At 27.1% G+C, this 20,166-nt stretch overlaps 1 protein-coding gene across 1 annotated transcript in view; it reads right to left on the minus strand.

The window, feature by feature from the left end:
• Nucleotides 1-322: 322 nt before the first annotated feature.
• LOC107436343 (Suppressor of Triplolethal) overlaps nt 323-20,166 on the minus strand; it is a 98,018-nt gene continuing 78,174 nt past the window's right edge. The window contains exons 8-13 of the mRNA XM_016048019.3: nt 18,152-18,308; nt 16,822-16,900; nt 14,269-15,238; nt 11,825-11,897; nt 9,370-9,541; nt 323-7,732 (exon numbers count right to left, since the gene is read on the minus strand). Coding sequence (XP_015903505.1) covers nt 7,577-7,732; nt 9,370-9,541; nt 11,825-11,897; nt 14,269-15,238; nt 16,822-16,900; nt 18,152-18,308 — 1,607 coding nt within the window. The 3' untranslated portion in view covers nt 323-7,576. The remainder of the gene's footprint in view (nt 7,733-9,369; nt 9,542-11,824; nt 11,898-14,268; nt 15,239-16,821; nt 16,901-18,151; nt 18,309-20,166) is intronic.

The raw sequence follows: 20,166 nt of genomic DNA on the forward strand, positions 1-20,166 counted from the left end.
ATTCATAGTGCCATAATATTTTTTTGAATAAGAGCTAGTGTGAGACTGCACTGTCCAATTATCAATAATTCCTCGGAGTCCTAGACTCCTACAAAACTGGACGTCTTGCCTTCTCACACACTTCTTGCTAGCTTAAAAAAAACAACCTCTATACTTGAACATCACGTCACCATCACAGCTACCAGATTAGACACACTGCACTGGAAAGGGTTAAATAACGTATAGTAGCAAGATAGTTCAAGTTACCACTTTTATCCCAGAATTACAATCCCTGCAAAACGTAGTGTGCTAACAATAAACTAACAATAAACAACACTTATAATGCATGCAATAAAGTAATTTTATTTTTTGTTTTTTTTTCATAATATACATCCCTGACAAAACCACAGTATTGTCAATAGGACATTTTATTCAACAAGCACACACAAAAAAAATCAATTTTCATAACTGAGCATGAAACATATTCGAACACAAAACATCATCCCAGGGATGTGACTCTTGCCGACAATCTAAAAGCAACAAAAAAATAATAATAATAAAACAACTGCAAAGAACAGAAAGAAAGAGAACTGGCTGTAAATAAGTAAACAACTGAACAGTTCAGAGGAATCTTAAAAGTGAACGGTTCAAGGCAAGAAACATGCCAGTTCTTTCTTTCGAAGATTTAAGTTTTTTTTTTCTGCAGTTGCCAGATCACAATTCAAGAAATCAGATCTCGGACAACGGAAGTATCCACGTATATTTCCCTGGGATGACTGACATTCATTAATTTAAAGGGTAACTTCACTTTTGTCTATCTGACAAAGAAAGAGAGAAAACAAAAACACCATCAGTCCTGAAAAAAAAAAAATGTGGAATGCTGCTGGTCACTCAGACTCTTATTCCTTTATGGTCAGCTTACAAACCAGCACAAGGCTAGTAATGGCACTTTTAGTGTGAACAGCCAGAAGTAATGAATAACAACCTTTACACATACATTTGCAAATTAAATGCTGGAGTTGAAAGAAAAGAAACCCGACTGTTGGTTATTGCATGCAAAAGTGCCAATTATAAAATCTTTTAAAAGGTTAAAAAAATTTGATCAAACTATTAATATGCAAAATTGTTTTTAGGAAATTTTTATCCTTTTAACCTTGGCATTAATAAATTTTTTAGAACATGGAACACAATTTTTGAAAACTGATGTTAACAAATTTTCATTTGGTTTGCTTTTCATTAAAGTGACTTGGCATTAATAAATTTGTTTAGAAAATGGGACATAATTTTTGAAAATTTATATTTACTAACTTTCATTTTTAATTTTTTAAAAAAAAGCATACAAGTTACTGAAACAGTATAGTCAAAAGTAAATTCATACGATTTTCTTAATTATTTAAAAAAAATATTTTTATTGTTTTTAAATTAACTGTATATCATTAACACGTTAATCTGAGGCTTAAAAGATATAATAAATACATTAAAATGCAAAACAATATTGCTTAAATTATTGCAAGTATAACATGCTCTAGTCTTGGAGCGATTTACCAATAAAGCTAGTCATCAATAGTTACCAATTTTGAATTATCTTGAAAATTCATTATGAATATTCTAGAAGTTTCTTAATCAAGATAATAAAATAACAGTCAGGTCTGTCTTCAAGAACTCACAAGCATTAACACGTTTTCTAAAAGCATAATTGGTTATATAAGTGAATAAGGAACTATAAAATAAATGAAAAATCTCTTTTTTTGTAATTTTTTTGTGAGCCTAAACCATTTAATGATGCTGATATTTTAAAGTGGAATGATAATTAACATAGATGAAAGTAGACATAAATTGACAATATACAACATAAGCGAAATATCTTATTCTTAAAATAATTTGATTTTTTCATTTTTTTAAAATTTTTCACAGACAACAAAATAATTAACACACACGAAGACTTGGATATCAACAGGAAAATATACGCAACATGGTCAATCATTCGTTCCAGTCGTCAACGTGATAGCCATTAAAACTTGCCAATATCAAAATAATAGGCAAGAATTTGTTTTTGTTTTTTATATTGTTTTTAAGTAAATACACCAATTCAAAATAAATGTGAAACAAGAATTTTAACAATGTATTTGTATTATAAATGCTCCACACATTAAAATTATAGGAAGAAATTCAAACTTAAAAAAGTTTCCTTTAAGTATTGAAGTCAATAAAAATTATTATTGGATTTATTAGAAACAGGTTAGCAATGAATTTTTTTAAAAAATCGGAAACGTTTAAAAAATAAAATTACACTGATAGGAAAACAAATTCAAACTTAATTCAAATTAACTTCCAAAGAATGCTATAAGATTTATATTATGCTATAAAATGTATTGCAATAAATAAATATAAAAAAATTTGGGAAATTTTTAAATCTTTTTAATAAGTAGAAATAAAACCAAATTTGAGCAAAATTTATTTCGGTATTAGAAAGGTGTTCCATAAAGAAAGGTAATAGAGACTTAGGTCAGAATCATTCCTAAATCTATGGTTTGATTTTTCTTTACAGCTTCAAAAAATCTGTTTTAAATTTATGGGGAAATAAGTAAAACAGTTATAGAAAAAACAGAATGAAATATAAATAAAAAAATAATTAAAAAAAAACTTAAAATTTTTTTTTATCTCCCAACAGTCTGTAAATTAACATATTTTCTTCAGTTGTAAATATTAAACTAAGATTTTGCAATGAGTCAGGCAAACAGAGAAAATTTTCTAATCTACCCGATATATTTCAGGTTTATAAGTATCAGCCTCAATACTCATTAGAGAATCTTTAACATACTGGGCTTATTAAAAACTGAAGTTAATCAGACTAATTGCAATAAGCCTAAAAAGTGACAGGCTGATTAAAAAAAATATTGGAGATTTTTGATGAATTGTAAAATAACTGTGGCAACTCACAAAACATCACTTTTTTAAATTAACCTAAAATATGCGCATTTGAATATTGAGAAAAACAACTAATTTAGCATTATAGGATGTTAATTATTTTAGCATTAACTATTAAAAAGTGAACTAATAAAGAATGTAAAACTTATCAGGAAAAAAAAAAGCTAACCTGTTTCATACCACAGACTATGTATTTCAAAATAAAAATAATAATAAATTTTAATTGAAGAGAACACTTTTGGAATATCACAACCTCATTAAAAATATACAAAAATCACTAAACAGTCTTTATACAATTTATACATTCATTCAAGTATTGACTTTTACTCACAATATATTTCTACATGTCAGTATATTTGCTATAATTATACATATCTATCTGAACAGGTAATATTACGCATCCAACTTTTACACTTCTTGCCTATGCGTAGTTTAGCTCAAGTATTGAAATCTTTCAAAATCATCTCAAAGAAAGATTGTTAAGTTTTATTGTTTTGCTAAAACTGAACAGGTTTAGAAATAGTGTATATCAGGGTACTACAAATCCTAGTCGCCACAACTCAAGAAAATCGCAGATGGGGATTAATAATTTTGTAAAATTTAATCTATTTCTTATTTTAACCTAAAAATTTGAATGTTTTTGGGAGGATGAAAGGTCTTAGATTAACATCGGACCAGAACATTATTAAAATCTGCTTATTTAATAATTAACTCAGATGTTTAAATCGCCTTAATTAAATTCTGCATTTCTTTCAATGTATTAGTTACATGTTATGATGAATGTTTTGCCGATATATTATGCAATTTTTGTTTGTTTAATTGTCTGTTTATTGAAATTGAATACCTTGTTAGTGGACCACTTTAGATAACATAAAATTATGAAAATTGTTTTAATTAATTTCTTTAGAGCAAAAATGTAGTAGATAATTACATATATAATTTTTTCATTATACAATTTATCTTTGAATTACCAAACAAATTTGTGAAAAATATATAAAAAGAATAATTAGAAACTAATAATTACTAACTAATTAGAAAAGTCTACAGTTTTAGAAAAATTCAATAAAATAATAGGGAAATTTTAACATATTTAAGTAGCAAAAACTTTTTTTTTAAAAAATGAATCAGAGCTTCTAGATCGATGCAGCTTACACAAAAGTTTGGCACAACCAAATGCATTGTTTAGAGATTAAATTGTAAGCAGTGTGCATTTCACCATCCCATAGCTATAAAGAACTAGTAAACTTAGGCAGAAATTTTAATAGTAATGCACTAAATACAAAAAGTAAAAAAATAGAAGTAAAAATAAATACTTAATTGCATAAAAAAAAGGAAAAATAATTTTAACCCTAGTAGTGGAAGAACAAAATAATTTTTAAATATTAGTGATTTAGAGCAGAGTATTATTAAGCTTAGAAACACAATCAAGAGATGTTAGTTCATTTTTTCGCTGGTGGAAGAATAGTAAATATAAATAACTACATAAATAAATTATTGGCTATGTTAATATACATAGAATCTGCATACATCAGTAGTGAGTACGACATTACATCGGAAGACCTAATTAGTTAAATAATATTTTAATTCTGTTATTACACTAGAACTTTGTATATATTTACACACACATAGTACTAGCAATATCGATTTTAATATAAAAAATATAGATTTAAAAATGTCTAATTATCATACAGACTAGGACATCTATTTTGTTTTGTAAGAATAGAGGACAATTTTCTAACCTGTTCAGTTGTTATGAAATATATTTGCTACAAAATATGAACACTTTCTTTTGTTATTAAAACAGCATATTCTATAAATGAACAACTTAAAAGATAAGACAATGCTAAACTAAAAATATTGATTTTTTGGTAAATTACTTTTATGCAATTTTTAAAAATTATATAAAATCTAATCATTTTTAGAAATGATTACATTTAAAAAAAATTTCAGGTTAGCACAACATGCCAATCTTTTAAAAATATAATAAAAATAAATAAAAAGTATATTATTTTCATATTACAGTAGCACCTCGATTACTCAAACCACTTTTACTCCAATATTTCGGTTAACTGAAGTCGATTTCAATTTTATTTTATTTAAAATGAAAAATTGGTTAAATCAACTAAAGGACTATTTTATTGATGGTCCTTTAAACTTATCTTTATACAGCAAGATTACATAAGTGGTTAATTTCAAGCGGGTCAAAAAAAAAAGTTTTATTAGCGGTAGAAGTTTGTGTGGTTTGCTAAAGAAATTTTAAATTATAATTCCATTAACTCACTAATCTTTCCACTATTACTGGTGTAAAATGACTGCATAAAATTGATAAATTCACTAGAATAACAAATAAATGTCTTAATAGTTGGTGGAGCTAGTTGCTTTGGTTTGGCGAAATAAATCTGAAAGGTGTCCTTTTTGTTGATTCACTATTTCTAGCATAGTTAAGTTTGGCCGTTCTGACTCCATAAAAATTATATAATTTAATAGGGAAAGAAAATATCAATTTAAAAAAAAACTTGATTTTATTAATCAAATAACTAAAATATTATTTATGAAAATAAGAAAGAAATATTAATGAAAATAATAATGTAAGAAAACTAATTTGCTTATTTCGAGTGAACAAAGGTGGTTCAGTCAGATATTCAAGGTCCTACTGTAATATTGTTAATATACTACTCTATAAAGTTAATTAAAGCACCTATTACAAATTCAGAGATTTAAAAAAAAAATTCCAAACTTTTAAAATAAGAGTGCTAAGATTGTATACACGAAATCTTTAACTTTTGCTTATGACTGGTAATAAGGGCTTGACTTCATTAATATTTTCATCATGCTAAGCATCGTTATCAATAGGTTAATTGTCTTATCTTTCATTGATGTAGTTTTATATTAAATGAAATTTAGGAACATTAGTCCCATGAAAAATTTATAAATACATCACAGTTGACACTGCACTTAATATGAGGGAAAGAAATTTTTTTTTACTTCTTTGCTTTGAGCACTAACACAAGAAAATAAAACACTTGCATAAGTCTATAGCATAAAAACAAATGATCATTTTGCATATGTTTAACTTCACAATCCTAACAGTCAACTTTTCACTACAACGACAATTGATATTTTTTGGCAACCTATTATTCAACTATTTCACAATCCCAACACTAAAACAATTTTTCCTGATAAAAAATATATCACCAGAAAAAATATTTTCTGAAATCAACAACTGTTAAGGTACTAAGACTTGAATTTCACAAGGAATGATTGGTTCAGTATGTATTTTATTACACAATAAAATTATTTTCAAAAGTATTTTTGGCACATAAGATATTACATACATTAGAAGTTTGATTCTATTAAGTAGAGAATGTGGAGCACAAGATATAATGCGGGAAACACAGGAATGCCAACTCAAAGAAGACTAAAATTTATTAGGAAAAAAGATTGAAATGAGTTGGAAAAAAAATATTTGGTGAAAAATTCACGAAGTTAAAAGGTTGGCTGTAATGAATTTAATTGGCAATTAAGTTTAAGAATTAAAGAAATAAAATACTTAACACAATTTTCTTGAGTATTAAGTTTGCAGATTCTATCAAAAAGTATTCAATTGTATTTTACAATACAAGATTATGAGATTACACGGGAAAGTCAATGATTGTTTTTATGGAAAAAATTATTGCAAATTTCTGATTTAAGTTATATAATCCCACAAAATTAATTAAAAAAATGAATTAAATTTTTACTAATATAAAAAAAACATACCAAAATGGAAAAAAAATGTTTTTCTTTTTTTCCCACACACAGAATTTTTGAAATTCTTAAAGTCAATAAAATAAAAACTAAACACTAATAATAATAAATTTTAGGTGAATGAAATATTTTCCATTGAATGGACTTGAATAGCAATTGTTTTTATACTAATCATCAAATATTTAAATAAAAAATGTTGAACAGAAACAGATATTTAATTTTAGATGGTAGTAACATATTTTTAAATTTAAAAATACAGCAACCTAAATAAAATAAAAAATTTAAAAAAATCAGAATACTAAAAAAAAAAGATATTACTAAGAATGAAAATTTCTTTTTTATGATTTAAATACACAAGGAAGCAGTAAATATTGTATAAAAAAAAAAAAGATTCTGATAGGGACTTTTATCAGTAACTTGCTCATTTTAAGAAATTTTCTAAAATGTACAAAAATCAGGAGAATTTTAATTGGACCATGAGAATCTGGCAGAAAGCTAGTAGTCTACTGGAAAAACCAGAAGAGTTGGCAGTGAGGTGAATATTCATGGATAACACAGGCATTTTTGGTCAAAATTAAAAAAAGTACCATAAATAAACAGAGTTGGCATTCCTGACGGAACACTTCAAAGCATATCAGAACTTAAATCTTAAATTAAATAAATGAAAGCAATAAAAAGAAAGGTTTCTTTTCATCGCCACTGGCTTGTAAATACAATATACATTGGAAACCTTAACAAAAAAAGAAAAAAAAATCAATAAATAAATTTAACAATAAGTTGTTTTTTTCCCCCTAAGGAAATACTGTAAAGCATAGCCAAAGGAACCGGTCTCAAATTTTCATACATGTGAAAAGAGAGATAAATTATTTCAGTATTCAATCTTTCCAAAGTCAAAACAAAGCTAAATTAATTTAAATAACTGCTAGGATTTACAATGATAACTATTGTCATATTCCATTACTAATTTTTTGATATGTGAGAGCTTGGTATGCAAATAATTTAACTTTTCTTCAGATTTTTTATAGTTTTCATCTTCATGATAAGCTCTATATTGCTCATATATTTTGGAACTGATATTCTAAAAAGAAAAATAAATACAATTATTATAAAATGCATGTTTAATATTCACAAAAATTGCTTTATATTCACATTTTTTAACTTTCAAACTAAGAAAAAGGTGTCATCGTGCTCATATACTTACGCAAAAAAAATTTGTTTCGATAAATAGAAAAATATTTAGACCTTCGGGAATGTTTATTCCTTGAATAAAAAAACTTCACTTTTTTTAAAAGCAAAAATATAAAGTAAAATTTTATTTTACAAGTTTAATAATGGGACTGTAAAATACAAGTAAAAATATTTATAAATGAAATTCAACAGTTAGGTTTCTTGGAATCTATATGTAAACCTTACTTTTCGTTAATAAATATCCATATTTTCAACATAAACTTTAGGTTAAGTAATTATGGAGATTCCAGAATTTTAGTTTTATAGAGGTTTCATGTTCCAAATTTAACATTTTTAAACTTGAAAAGTAAAATTTATATAAAAATTATGCATATTTACTAGTTTATTACTCAAAAAATTTTTTTACCCAAAAAAATTAAACTAAGCTCATTCCTACCTACATATGTAACTGTGACAACTCTAAATCAATTAGAAATTTTGAAAAAAGATTTTTCTTGGGGGATAATCTCAAGTGTGTGAAATACAATAAGACAGTGGCATAGTTATGCAATTTTCAGAGGGGGGAGACATCAAAAGGTTCGGTAGGGCGATGGGCCCATGTCCGAGAGTTCGAACCCTGCCGGCCGAAGATAGTAAAGTGACTGATGCACATTAAATCTGCCGAGTCGCTAAAGTCCTCCATATTCTCACAACAAATCAATACCTCTGGGGGTACTGGATTGGAGATCGAAGGTAAAAAATTACGATCTGTGGATGAATAAATGGGTTCGCCATATAAACGGGTGCGTCGTATGGTGTGGAAGAAGTCGAATTCTTGGCCATAGATGACGCCACTGAAAAACAAGAAACGCACACTGTCTTAAATTTGCTCGGTTTCACCAAGCAGGCTTGCCCGTGTGGCAAGTGGCATTAGAAACAACAACAACTTAAAGAGGACAAATATATTGAAATTTTTTTTAAACATTAGTAACAGTCATTATAAAGTTTACATTTCTTTATAAGAACAAGAGGTGACTCTTCAGTTCGATAAATATCGGAAAATAAATTAGTTTAAAATTCAAAATTGTTTAACATTTGAAAACTACACTGTTACCAAGAAATAAATAGCAATCTATGTTTAAATCATTCTATTTTGAAATTCAAACTATAATAGAAGGTAGGAAAACTGGTACTGGATTTGGTTTTTAATTCTATTGAAAAAGTACACTTGCCACCAGAAAAGAATTTGATTACTTAATTCAAATTTTATAAAAATAAATAAATAAATAAATTTTTTCATTACATTTTGATTTCAAAGTAATGGTTTTGAACAAAATATAAACATTAAAATTGCAAATTAAATTATAAATTTGTACAGATAGAGGAGAGAAACATAGATCATAAACATATTTTTTCATGCATTATGATGTTCAATGCAGAACTTATTGCAGTTAAGCAATTATTATGCAGAAAACATATACGATAATAACAGATAATATATAAAATAAAGTAATATATTTGCATTGCATAGTAACTAAATATACTTACCATGTATTCTTCTGAACCTTCTTCATAATTTCGTAAATGATTATTCAGAGACATAAATTTCATTTTTATTTTTTCTATTTTTGAATGTAAAGATAAGTATTCCTGATATTGTGCATTAAAATCATTTTTATACCTAGTTCGTTGATCATAAGACAAAATTTTGGTGTATTTCCTAAAAGAAAAAAAATCATACAATAAATATTTATATAAAATATTTAGTAATTTTCTTGAAAAAATGAAATTTTTATATTTATTTATCATTAATATGTACGGATGCGTAGCCAAATTGTTCAACAAAAAAATAAGCACCCTTTAAGCACTTTTCAAGCTCTCAAATATTTTTAAGGACTTAAAAAAAATATAATTAAGCAGGTTTGGAAAGTTTCTGACAATTGACGGTTTTATCTGATTTTAACAGCCATATAAAAAATTTTTGAGTCATGTAAATCGAATGAAGTTTTCATACGCCGAACTAGATTGGGGTTGAATTAATTGTGAAAACGTTGAATAGAACAATGTGAACAGGATCTTTCTGCATAATTCGTTGTGAAAATCAACATGGTAAAGGAAAAATCTCAATTTCGAAAAGGGAAAATTAAACACGTTTTAAAAACACCCAATGAAAAAAGCACTTTTAAGGGATTTTAAAAACGCTACGTACCCTGATGTACTAAAAAATACTTATATAAGTTATACCATGGAAATCCAATAAAAAGTATATTAATAGTAATTTAATGAGCATTTAATATATATTGGCAAATCCATCTTTTAAGAATGTAGTACAGTTAAACCCCGCTATAATGAACCTTCAAGGGACCGAAATTTTGGTTCACTATATCCGTTATGCAGGCAATTTAACTAATGGTTCCCAAATTCCTCCCTTTTATAACACTTTATTCAAATAAATGACTGAAAAATATTATGTAGTAGCAAAAAATTTGTTATTTTTTATTACTCTTCGTCCTAAGTACAAAAAAAATAAAAATTTTAATCTTTAGCTGATGAACAATCCTTAACATCAGATATGGAAACACTTCCCGACTCTCAGATAATTTTTCCTGAATTTCNTTCAAATAAATGACTGAAAAATATTATGTAGTAGCAAAAAATTTGTTATTTTTTATTACTCTTTGTCCTAAGTACAAAAAAAAATTTTTTAATCTTTAGCTGATGAACAATCCTTAAGATCAGATATGGAAACACTTCCCGACTCTCAGATAATTTTTCCTGAATTTCAGTTAGTCCACTTTTTAAACTTGTCTAACCTGCCATTCGAGCACATAAAAGTAATCTCATAAAATCGGTTAGCAAATTCATCGACATTTGTTCAGATACCGGAAGATTCCGGCTTCTTTGAATGCTGAACCACTTCAGTAATACTTCTTCAACGTTCTTGTGATCTGCTTTTCTCAACTTTTTTCTGCCATTTAAGTTCTTTTCATGAGCAGAAATTGTTAATTGCCCATTTTTCCATATGTTAGGAACTGTAGATTTGGATAGTTTATATTCCTGCAAATATCAGCTTGATTACATCCATTTTCAATTTTTCTGATTATGTTCACTTCATCATCAATGGAGAATATTTTACGTTTACTACTCGACATAGTTAAATTTGAGACACTTGTTTGCAGTCCTTCTTTTAACTGCACTGAGAGCAAAAAGGAGTTGAAATTAGGGCCTTATCAACACATATTAGTGTCCAACTCTTTGACCAATAATGAATAATTACTCATTCCCTCTGACAGAAAATATCATCTGCCTGGGTTGGAAACATCTACTTGATTTGTTTAGGGATGGAAAAGTAAAATAAAAGAAGCATACAAGAAAAAAATACTTATCGCTACCTTACCCACTATAGATAGTTTTAAAAATCGGAATATGTAATTATTTTGAAGTAGAAATTTCAAAATTATTACAAAAAAATGAAGAAAAAAACCAGTCGAAGACAGAAAAAAGTTCATTATATCCAACTTCATCAATTTTTTGGTTCACTATATCCACAAAAAATAACATTATACGGGTATAGCAATGCAAGGGACCGAATTTTTCGTTCACTATATCCGGGAGTTCACTATAAACCGTGTTCACTATAGCGGGGTTTGACTGTGTTAGCTAATTTTAAAAGGCAAAGAAAAAGTTTTAAAGCTTTTTTGATGATTAAAAACTTATGAAAGTTATTAAAAATTGCAGCAAATGTAAATGACACCAAGACAAATTTTCTGAAAAAATTATTAAAACTGCTCAAATATTTTTTAACTGAGTTACATGCCTTTAAAGACTGCAAATACAACAATTATAAATGCTGGAATGGTCAACATGTAATCATATTTATTAAATATATATATTTAAACATAACACTCCTAAGAACACGATACAGAAATATTTCCTAACCAGAAGCAAAAAAAAATTTTTCCAGAAGAAAAACAGAAAACTTAATTGGTAATACATCACTTACGTCATATAGTCTGGAAGTTCAGGATCAGATTCCGGTGTAGTTGGAGGTAGATTTAGATGAACAAGATCAGGACCTAAAATGGATAATATATTTAATTTTCTTAACCCTTAANTTTGTGTTACTAGTTAAAGTAGTATTCTTTAAATTATCTATTTTATCTTGTCTTTTAATTTCAATCATGCCCTTGTATCAAAATGGTCGCTATGCATTATAATGAAAAATTATTTTAGTAAGTTAGAGCTTCTAAAATATTGTTATAATATAGTTTTAATATTAATTTAATTTTGATTAAACATTTATAAGATTTTTTTTATCATAAATTAAAGCTCTTATAGTGTTTTTGAATAGAAATAAAAAAAATCTGATTTAAATAAAAAAAATCCGATTTAAATCAAAATAATCCGATTTTTTTGATCTTTTTTTAAGAAAATCAAAAAAATCACGAACCCTGATTGTATCCCCTGGACCCTGGTTGAAAGAAGGTGAGTAATTTTTTCACGATTTCACAAAAACCGGATCTTTCACAAAATGTCAGGACAGACCCCTTTTTACGTATAAAAGATTTTTTACATTTCAATATAAAATGTGAAGAAAATACTTTTGATAAATTTGGAGCTTTTTTAAGGCAAAAAAGAAATTTCGAAATAATTCCGCAATTCAAAATAATTTAAATATAGTCGAATCTCGAAGTAACTAGGATTGAATATATTTTCGGAAAACGAACTGTTTGTAATCTCGTAATTTACCTAAGTAAATATTCATTTGGAATTGTTTTTACTATTTCTTTTTAAGTACATCAGTTAAAATTTAATATACTGCCCCTACATACACTAACACTTTGTTGGAAAAGAAGAGATACATCAATTTTTTCTCCAAACAAATTTTAATTTTCCTTATTTTAGCATTAATATTCTGCCAATTTATTAAACACTACTGCCAACAACTCTTTTTGCAGAATAAATAAATATTTTAACAGAACTAGTCTAATGAAAATAGTTTGAAATAGTAATGAAGAGTGCAATATTCAAAAAAATATTATTCAAATTTTATAAATATTTATGCCAAATGAAGATAAACAATATTTTTTTTTAATCTTGGTTAGTTTTAGCTATAAAGCAATACTATTTTTTTCACCTAAAATATTAGGAAGATCAAAAAATCCAAATAGTCTCCAGATCATGCTTATCTCTACAGATTATACCAGATCACTGATAAGAAACTATCCAACGTTCCTAATATTTGTTTTAAAATAACCAAATTGATAAAATTTTAAATGTTCTAATTATGAATTTATTATCTTTAAGTTAAATGCTTACTATCTAGTCGTCACTATTAAACAAAAAACTTTTATTTAAAGCAAAAAATTTTTTTTTGATACTTTTCCTTTCATAGTTTTTTCCAAGAATCAAGTGAGTGAACAGTCGTTCAGAATAGTTCCAGAAAATAGATTTTTCCAGTTTTCACTTTGTTTTTAAAATCTCAATATTTTAAAAAGAAAATATTTTGTGCTGTAAACTTCAAATCAAGCATTTCACAATCAATTATTGAAGATTCACCTGCAATCCCGTGTGGATTTACAATCGCATTTTTGTGAATTATAGTTAAGGATTTTCATAGCTTTTTAATGCTACATTATCATACACGGAAAGTTTCAAATTGATTTTATTGTCCACGAGGTTTTCTCAATCGCAATTTCAACAATTTGGAATTTCCGTAGTTTTTAAATTTAAATTTCATTTTTATTATAATATTTTCATGATCCACGAATTCCGAATCGATCTTTCGATAAAAATTTTGATGTGATAAAGCTCTGCAATATATGAATAGCGCAAGCATTTCTTGAAAACAAATAAATTTGTAAATAATCCTTGTAGTTAAAGGTAATTTGTTTTATACTAAATAGGTAAATAAAGTTAAAATTGCTGATGCCATCACTTCAGATTTCAAAAGTGTGAAAAATGAAAATGATAAATAAAAAAATAAAAACTCAACTTAAAATTCTGAAAAATTTTAAATTGTGACAATTATTAAAATGGGATTAAATATTTTTAAGCAATTTAAAAAATTATTTTTAAAAGGTTTTTCAATGAACATTTTTAAAACTATTAGGAGCTACTTTAAAACAAACACATAAATTGAAAAGTTTCAGCAATATAGGGATAAGCCACACTTTAAAAGAAAGAAAACTGTTCTTTAGTATTGTTAACAGATAGGTAATATACAATTTCCTGAAATTTCTATTCGATAGCAGCATGATAGACAGAAACATCTTGTCAATAAGTGAAGTTTTTGCAAAGAAAATAATAATAATAAATATAATAACTCTTAAAAAAAAAACCTCTCCAGTTCAATTTGAAAATGCGGCTTATTATATTGAGAAAAGCTCTTTAATTCCACAAAAAAAAAAAAAACAATTTAAAAAATAGCACGTTAAGGTAACTTACTATTTGCACCCAAGCTGTCATTGCTATCAGAACAAGACTCTGGAGAGTGAGGAGAGGTACTACAAGAACCATTGGTGGTAGAAGTTACTTTTGATCTGTGAACATAAGAGGATTGGCTAGAACTGTAACCATTCGATTTAATACTATTCACATAGCCATTCACAAGACTTTTTGAGCAAGAGTCACTCTTTAGTTCTTTTCCTTCGTATGGAGTGTTTGAGTCTGGGGAGACCTGAGCCTCAGGTTCCAGAATGGAGTCCCTAACATGACTTAGAGTTTGATTGAGGGAAGACTTTCCTTTCTCACTATTTACAGAGGTTTTAGAGTGCTTCTGATTTGACTCGTCCATCTCATACTTTTTCACAGGTGCTTTATGGAAAGGCTTTTCAGAATTTTTACTTCCTGCGTGAATCAGTCCAGTCGTGTGCTTGCGGATACTCTTCTCCCCGTCCTCCCTGGAGGCATTTCTTAAATTCAGACTAGAGGATGACTGTGAGTCTTCAAGGTGATTTCCTACTGGGTAGCCATCACAGCTATCTTCAGGGGATTTTGGACTTAGTTCATTATTTTGACTACTACTATTCATAGTAGAGGTAATAAAGGGATAGGAGCTCGTTCTGTTTGCAGTAGAGTTGAATTGAATCTTTTCATTAGGTTCTTTCTTTGTGTTTTGATTGATATCTGTACGGGGATAGGGTGATACCCTTTGTTTTTTGGAAGAAAAGCCATCACAGCTACTGCTAGGAGATTTAGGGTTGAAAATTTCATCTTGTTCAACTCCATTTGTACTAGGAGAATATGTGTCTTTACGACCCATGTTAGTTATAGTCAGATGGAGTTTTTCACTAGAGTCCACAGGTTCACTTTTAGCACTAGAACTGTAATTATCAGTGCGGCTGTAATGAGATATTCTTTGCTTCTTTGCACGAGGTTCTTGACCCACCGAAAATGTTTCGCTTGGTAATCGCTTCTGGAAATAAAATAAAAAAGAATTTGAACTCTTGAAAACATAGATTACAAATATGTATATATCCACTTGAAATTACAAATATTGAACTAAAATTTATTACATATTAACAATAGAATTTTGTCACAGAAACATTTGTAAACGTATGTCAAGTTTTTTCCACATATGAGAAAATAGACATCACTATTCGCACCGGTCTTTTCATAAAATTTTTAAAGACTAGAAAACAAAATTATTACCAATGTTCATGACCATAACTAATAGATATCCTTACTAAAACTAAACTCAGTGGCGACAGCCCATAGAGGGCCATGACCTTACTGTGTCCATCTCAGTTTTCTTGACCTTGGGCTCTGGGATGCAGGAGCAGATTAAGTTGTCAGCTGAACATAATATGACATAATCTTAATTCAGTATTGCCACCCATTTTTCCGAAACGCTAATAAATTTTGACATCCTACCCATTAAAAAAAAGATTTTTATCCTTCAAAATGTTTAAAAATATTTTTTTAAAAATTAATTCATGTCTTCCTAAGCTATTTAAATTGTGCAGAATGTAATGGCCAATACATTCCTCTTTATAATTTTAGTTTTACAGCAATTTCGATGAAAAATGTCTTAGATATGCACCCTTTTAATGTGTTTAAATTAACATGCACTTCCTCATCCTTGTTTTCTAACAATGAGAAAAATATGTTTTAAAATCAATTTAAGCAAACATAATTTAGATGATCTGAAATCTGCAATACTCATTATCTCAAAGTACCCAACACTACTGATTACTGACATTATCCTTTATTATCATGAAAAGATTTATAAGAATCTGATTTACAAAACAAAGGGACCTAGATTATTTTCAAAATTTCTACAAACTAAACTGAAAAGCATTATTTTGAGTTTTTTTTTTTTTTAAATTGCACAATTCTTTCAATGATTTAACAAATCCTTTTGCTGTTTTCCAAGTATTTTTATTTATTAGCCATTACTGCATTAACTAATTTGTTAATGTTTGTAATCGCTATCTGAATTTTGTGTTATGAAAATGTAAATAAATGGAAACACAAAAAAATGTAACTAGATGTTACTATAAGATTAAATTTATAAAGGTGTTTCAAAATAACTTTAATTATATTACAATTATGTTTAACATTAATGACATTTATGACAATCTCTGTTTAAGCTTTTATCCTTAAACATACATAAATATACATATATAAGCCTTATCACCAAATAAATCATGTGTATCAATACTAAGATTGCAAAGACAATACATGTACAAACATGTTAAAGGAAGAATTTGAGTAGGCACCATATTTTTAATACATATTGATACATAGTTGACAAATTTAAATTAACAGAATACCAAATTTTTTTTGGGGGAAGATAAAATTTAAACAACTTAGATTTTGTTGTAGAACAGATGTTTTAAAAGAATTATATTTGTTTTTTACATAAGCATATTTTTAATATGAATTGAACAGGGTGATGCAAATCAAAACACTCTAAAGTAAATAATAATAAAACAGAGAAATGAAGATTTGTCATGCAATAGGAAGCCTTTGACAAATTTAAAACATTTAACTAACCTGCGCAGGAGAACTACTAGGAGGTGTTGGTATAGGCGGTGACTCATTTGCTGCATTGCTTAAAACTTGTTGCTTTCTCCTGAAAAAATAATTATATTTTTTTAGTTTAGAACGAAACACTAATTTAAAATAAAAATATAATATCTAAGAGGAAAAAGAAGTATAATTTAAAAGATTATGTGCATTTCTTTCCAAATTGTTCCATTAGGTCATGTCATACGTAACTTTCATTACTTCGTCTAGCTTCTGTTACTTTAAACCAAAAGGTTTTGATTATGATTTATCCATAATTATTACTATTTCATGGTCAAGATTACAGAATTACTGTTAAGCATTAAAAAAAATTAGTTTGAGAAATTTTGTATTAACCTGTCTTTTTTCCCATTTCACTACAAAGAGTTATAAAATTTTGTAGTTAGCAACTAATCTGTGATATATTTTTCTACTCTTTGAATAATTCTACAAATAATAAATAAAAATCATTGATTCCAAGTAATCAAGTTAACTTTACCATTTTTTAACGAGGGATAAAATTCAGTGTTTTTAATTTGGTACCTTTGTGCCTAAGTGTTACTTTTTTTATTTATTTAGTAGTAAAATAATGCATAATTTTATTAATGTTGACTTTATATTAAGTCGGTATAATAAAATTATGCATTATTTTACTATTAAATCTATTATTATTCTATAATGTAAAAGAATCCTTTTTAATTCAAATTAGTTTTCGGTATTCACGTAATATCTTGCACACCATTTTTGTTAAATCTTAAAATAAATTTGGAACTGGTCCAAATTTGAATGTTTTTCCTGTATTGCATACATTAAGATACATGTGCATTTTGTCTATTTATTAATAATCAATTACTAAAAAAATATAATTTTAAAAGGTACAAAAATAAGTGACTCCGCTTTGGTGAGAATGGTCGACGAGATAATGCGTTAATCACCTCGTTTTTTCCAAGTGAGAGTTAAAGAAATGAGACATAGAATTAATCCTATAAAGAATTTAGTAGTATAGACACCTTAAAATTGTGTTAATATGAATTTTACTCATAATTGAACTCATAGCAGATAACTAGTTCAGATAGTTGGCACCTCTGCTTTAAATATTAAGTATACTTTCTTTCTAGAATCTTCTGTTAAGAAAAATATGCTGTATACCAATGGTTGCTATTTATGCAAAAGCTTTGAATCCTAGATATAAAGATCTACTCAAAATATGAGGTATTCTCAAAACAGGAGTTATTCACAAATTTATAAGAGTGGCAGAGAAAGAATCCTAAGTGCTACTCAATTTATAACATAAAATTAAATTTTAAAAATGACTAACCTTCGAATAATATCCAATTCATCTTGGGTAACAAATTTCCAATTATCTTGAACTTCATTCCAGCAATAATTGGCAAGATTATATACATTTCCTTTCAACAAACCCACTTGACTCAAAATAGCACCAATTCCTTTTCTATCCTTATCTCTGATACCCTCTAAATACGAAAAAATTCAAATATTAAAGAGATAAATTCATATACTATTATCCACATAAACTTAGTAACTTTGTTTATTAAATTAATTAGGAAGTAATGGCACATACAAATTAATGTTTCAGTTTTGTTTCTATAAGTATAAATACACTGGAAATATTGTACCATGTGTAAGAATATCTCCATTATATATTACTACATAAAATATTTTTAATTATATCTGTGAAGAAAAAAAAACCTATAACTATAAAACAAACGATAATAGCCGACTGTTCCTCACATAACCCAGAATTGCCCTAATCAGGAGGATAATTCGTCCTTAGAATACCAAAAATAAGGACAATACAAGAAAATTAAAAATAAATAACAAATATGGAAACATGTCAAGAAAAAGAATGTAAGAAAAATCAATGTTTTAAAGACCTAAAAAACATTTTTGAATTGGGCACTTTTTAATGATTTTAAGAAATAGTACAAAATCTGCTCTAACAATGAAAACAATAATAAAATAAGCTCATTTCTAAAATAATTTTTATTGATGTCATAAAAGAGATAAGAACCTAAAATACCATATTACATATAAATCATAAAATCTCTTAAATAGCATTTTGTTATGCACTAAATTTTCTGTTTATTGGGGTTTGCTTGTTTAATAAGGAAATATAACCATGTACTGGAGAAAGAGAGAAAAAGGAAGATTGTTATTGTTACATTTCTAAGAAAAAACTCTTAAATGATCTTTTTACGTATTTATATGAAGCTTAAACTTTTTTGAGCTTCATATTAGATTAATTTCTTTATTTTTAAGCTTAGGTTATAATTCTTTGTACTTCAGAAAAAATTGCATATTAAACAATCGAAAGTTTAATTTCTTAAATGTTTTCAATGGCCGTTTTAGAGGCAGTCTTCCTCGAGCTTTGACTAATGAGTCTGTGTTACCTGGAATTTTAACTTTCGTATTGTTTTAGAACTTATATCTATCAAGCTTACTCTCATTTCAAATACAGAATAAAAGGAATTTCACATGTTTTAGAGTAGAATTTGGAATTGCAACTTGTTATGCCAATATTTGACTTGGAGATATTTAAAAACTAAAAGAAAAGGAACTTTGAAACATGTTGACTTCATAAGAACAAAATTAAGTAGATTATTAGAAACATTTTATTGAATGAAAAAATGCAATATAAATGCAACCATAAATTTTACATAAAATAAAAAACTTTCTATTTTGAGTCTTTTTTCTTTATAAATTCAAAAATCCTTTTTATAAATACTTTCTGGTTCTTCTTTACCAAAAATAATTGATATAATATTATTGAAGCAAATAAATTGCATCAAATTTAAAATTGATATTTCATGAACGTTTAAAAAAAAATCTCTTAACATTGATAGTAGGAGGTCCAGATGATATCACAGCATTACCACACAAATCACTTTGATTTGTTAAAACTAATTATTCTTACTGAAATCGTTGAAAATACTTAATTGCGAAAAAAATCTGCCCTTGTTTTACACTTTTACTTTACTTTTAAAAAATTTCAAATGATTAAGCAGCAGACAGTTGGAAACACACACAAAAAAAGGATACTTTTCTTTTAAAAAAAGTTGATTTTTCCAGTGACAATAAAGACACAGTTAATTATATGAACAGTCCGAAATTATTATTATTTGAAAAGGATTCAATATAGCGGAACCACAGAAAGCTGTATCAATAATTTCTATAGGTAATAAAAGTATTAAATATATAATTAAAGCATTAAATGTGATATAAGCACTTGTCACATACATAGAGAATTCAAAATTTCTATCAATTACAATATCCCTCAGATTATAACAATAAGGGTACCTAGAGAGTTTTAGA

This window comes from Parasteatoda tepidariorum, chromosome 6 (genome assembly GCF_043381705.1).
Source record: "Parasteatoda tepidariorum isolate YZ-2023 chromosome 6, CAS_Ptep_4.0, whole genome shotgun sequence".
In the NCBI taxonomy this organism is placed as follows: Eukaryota; Metazoa; Arthropoda; class Arachnida; order Araneae; family Theridiidae; genus Parasteatoda; species Parasteatoda tepidariorum.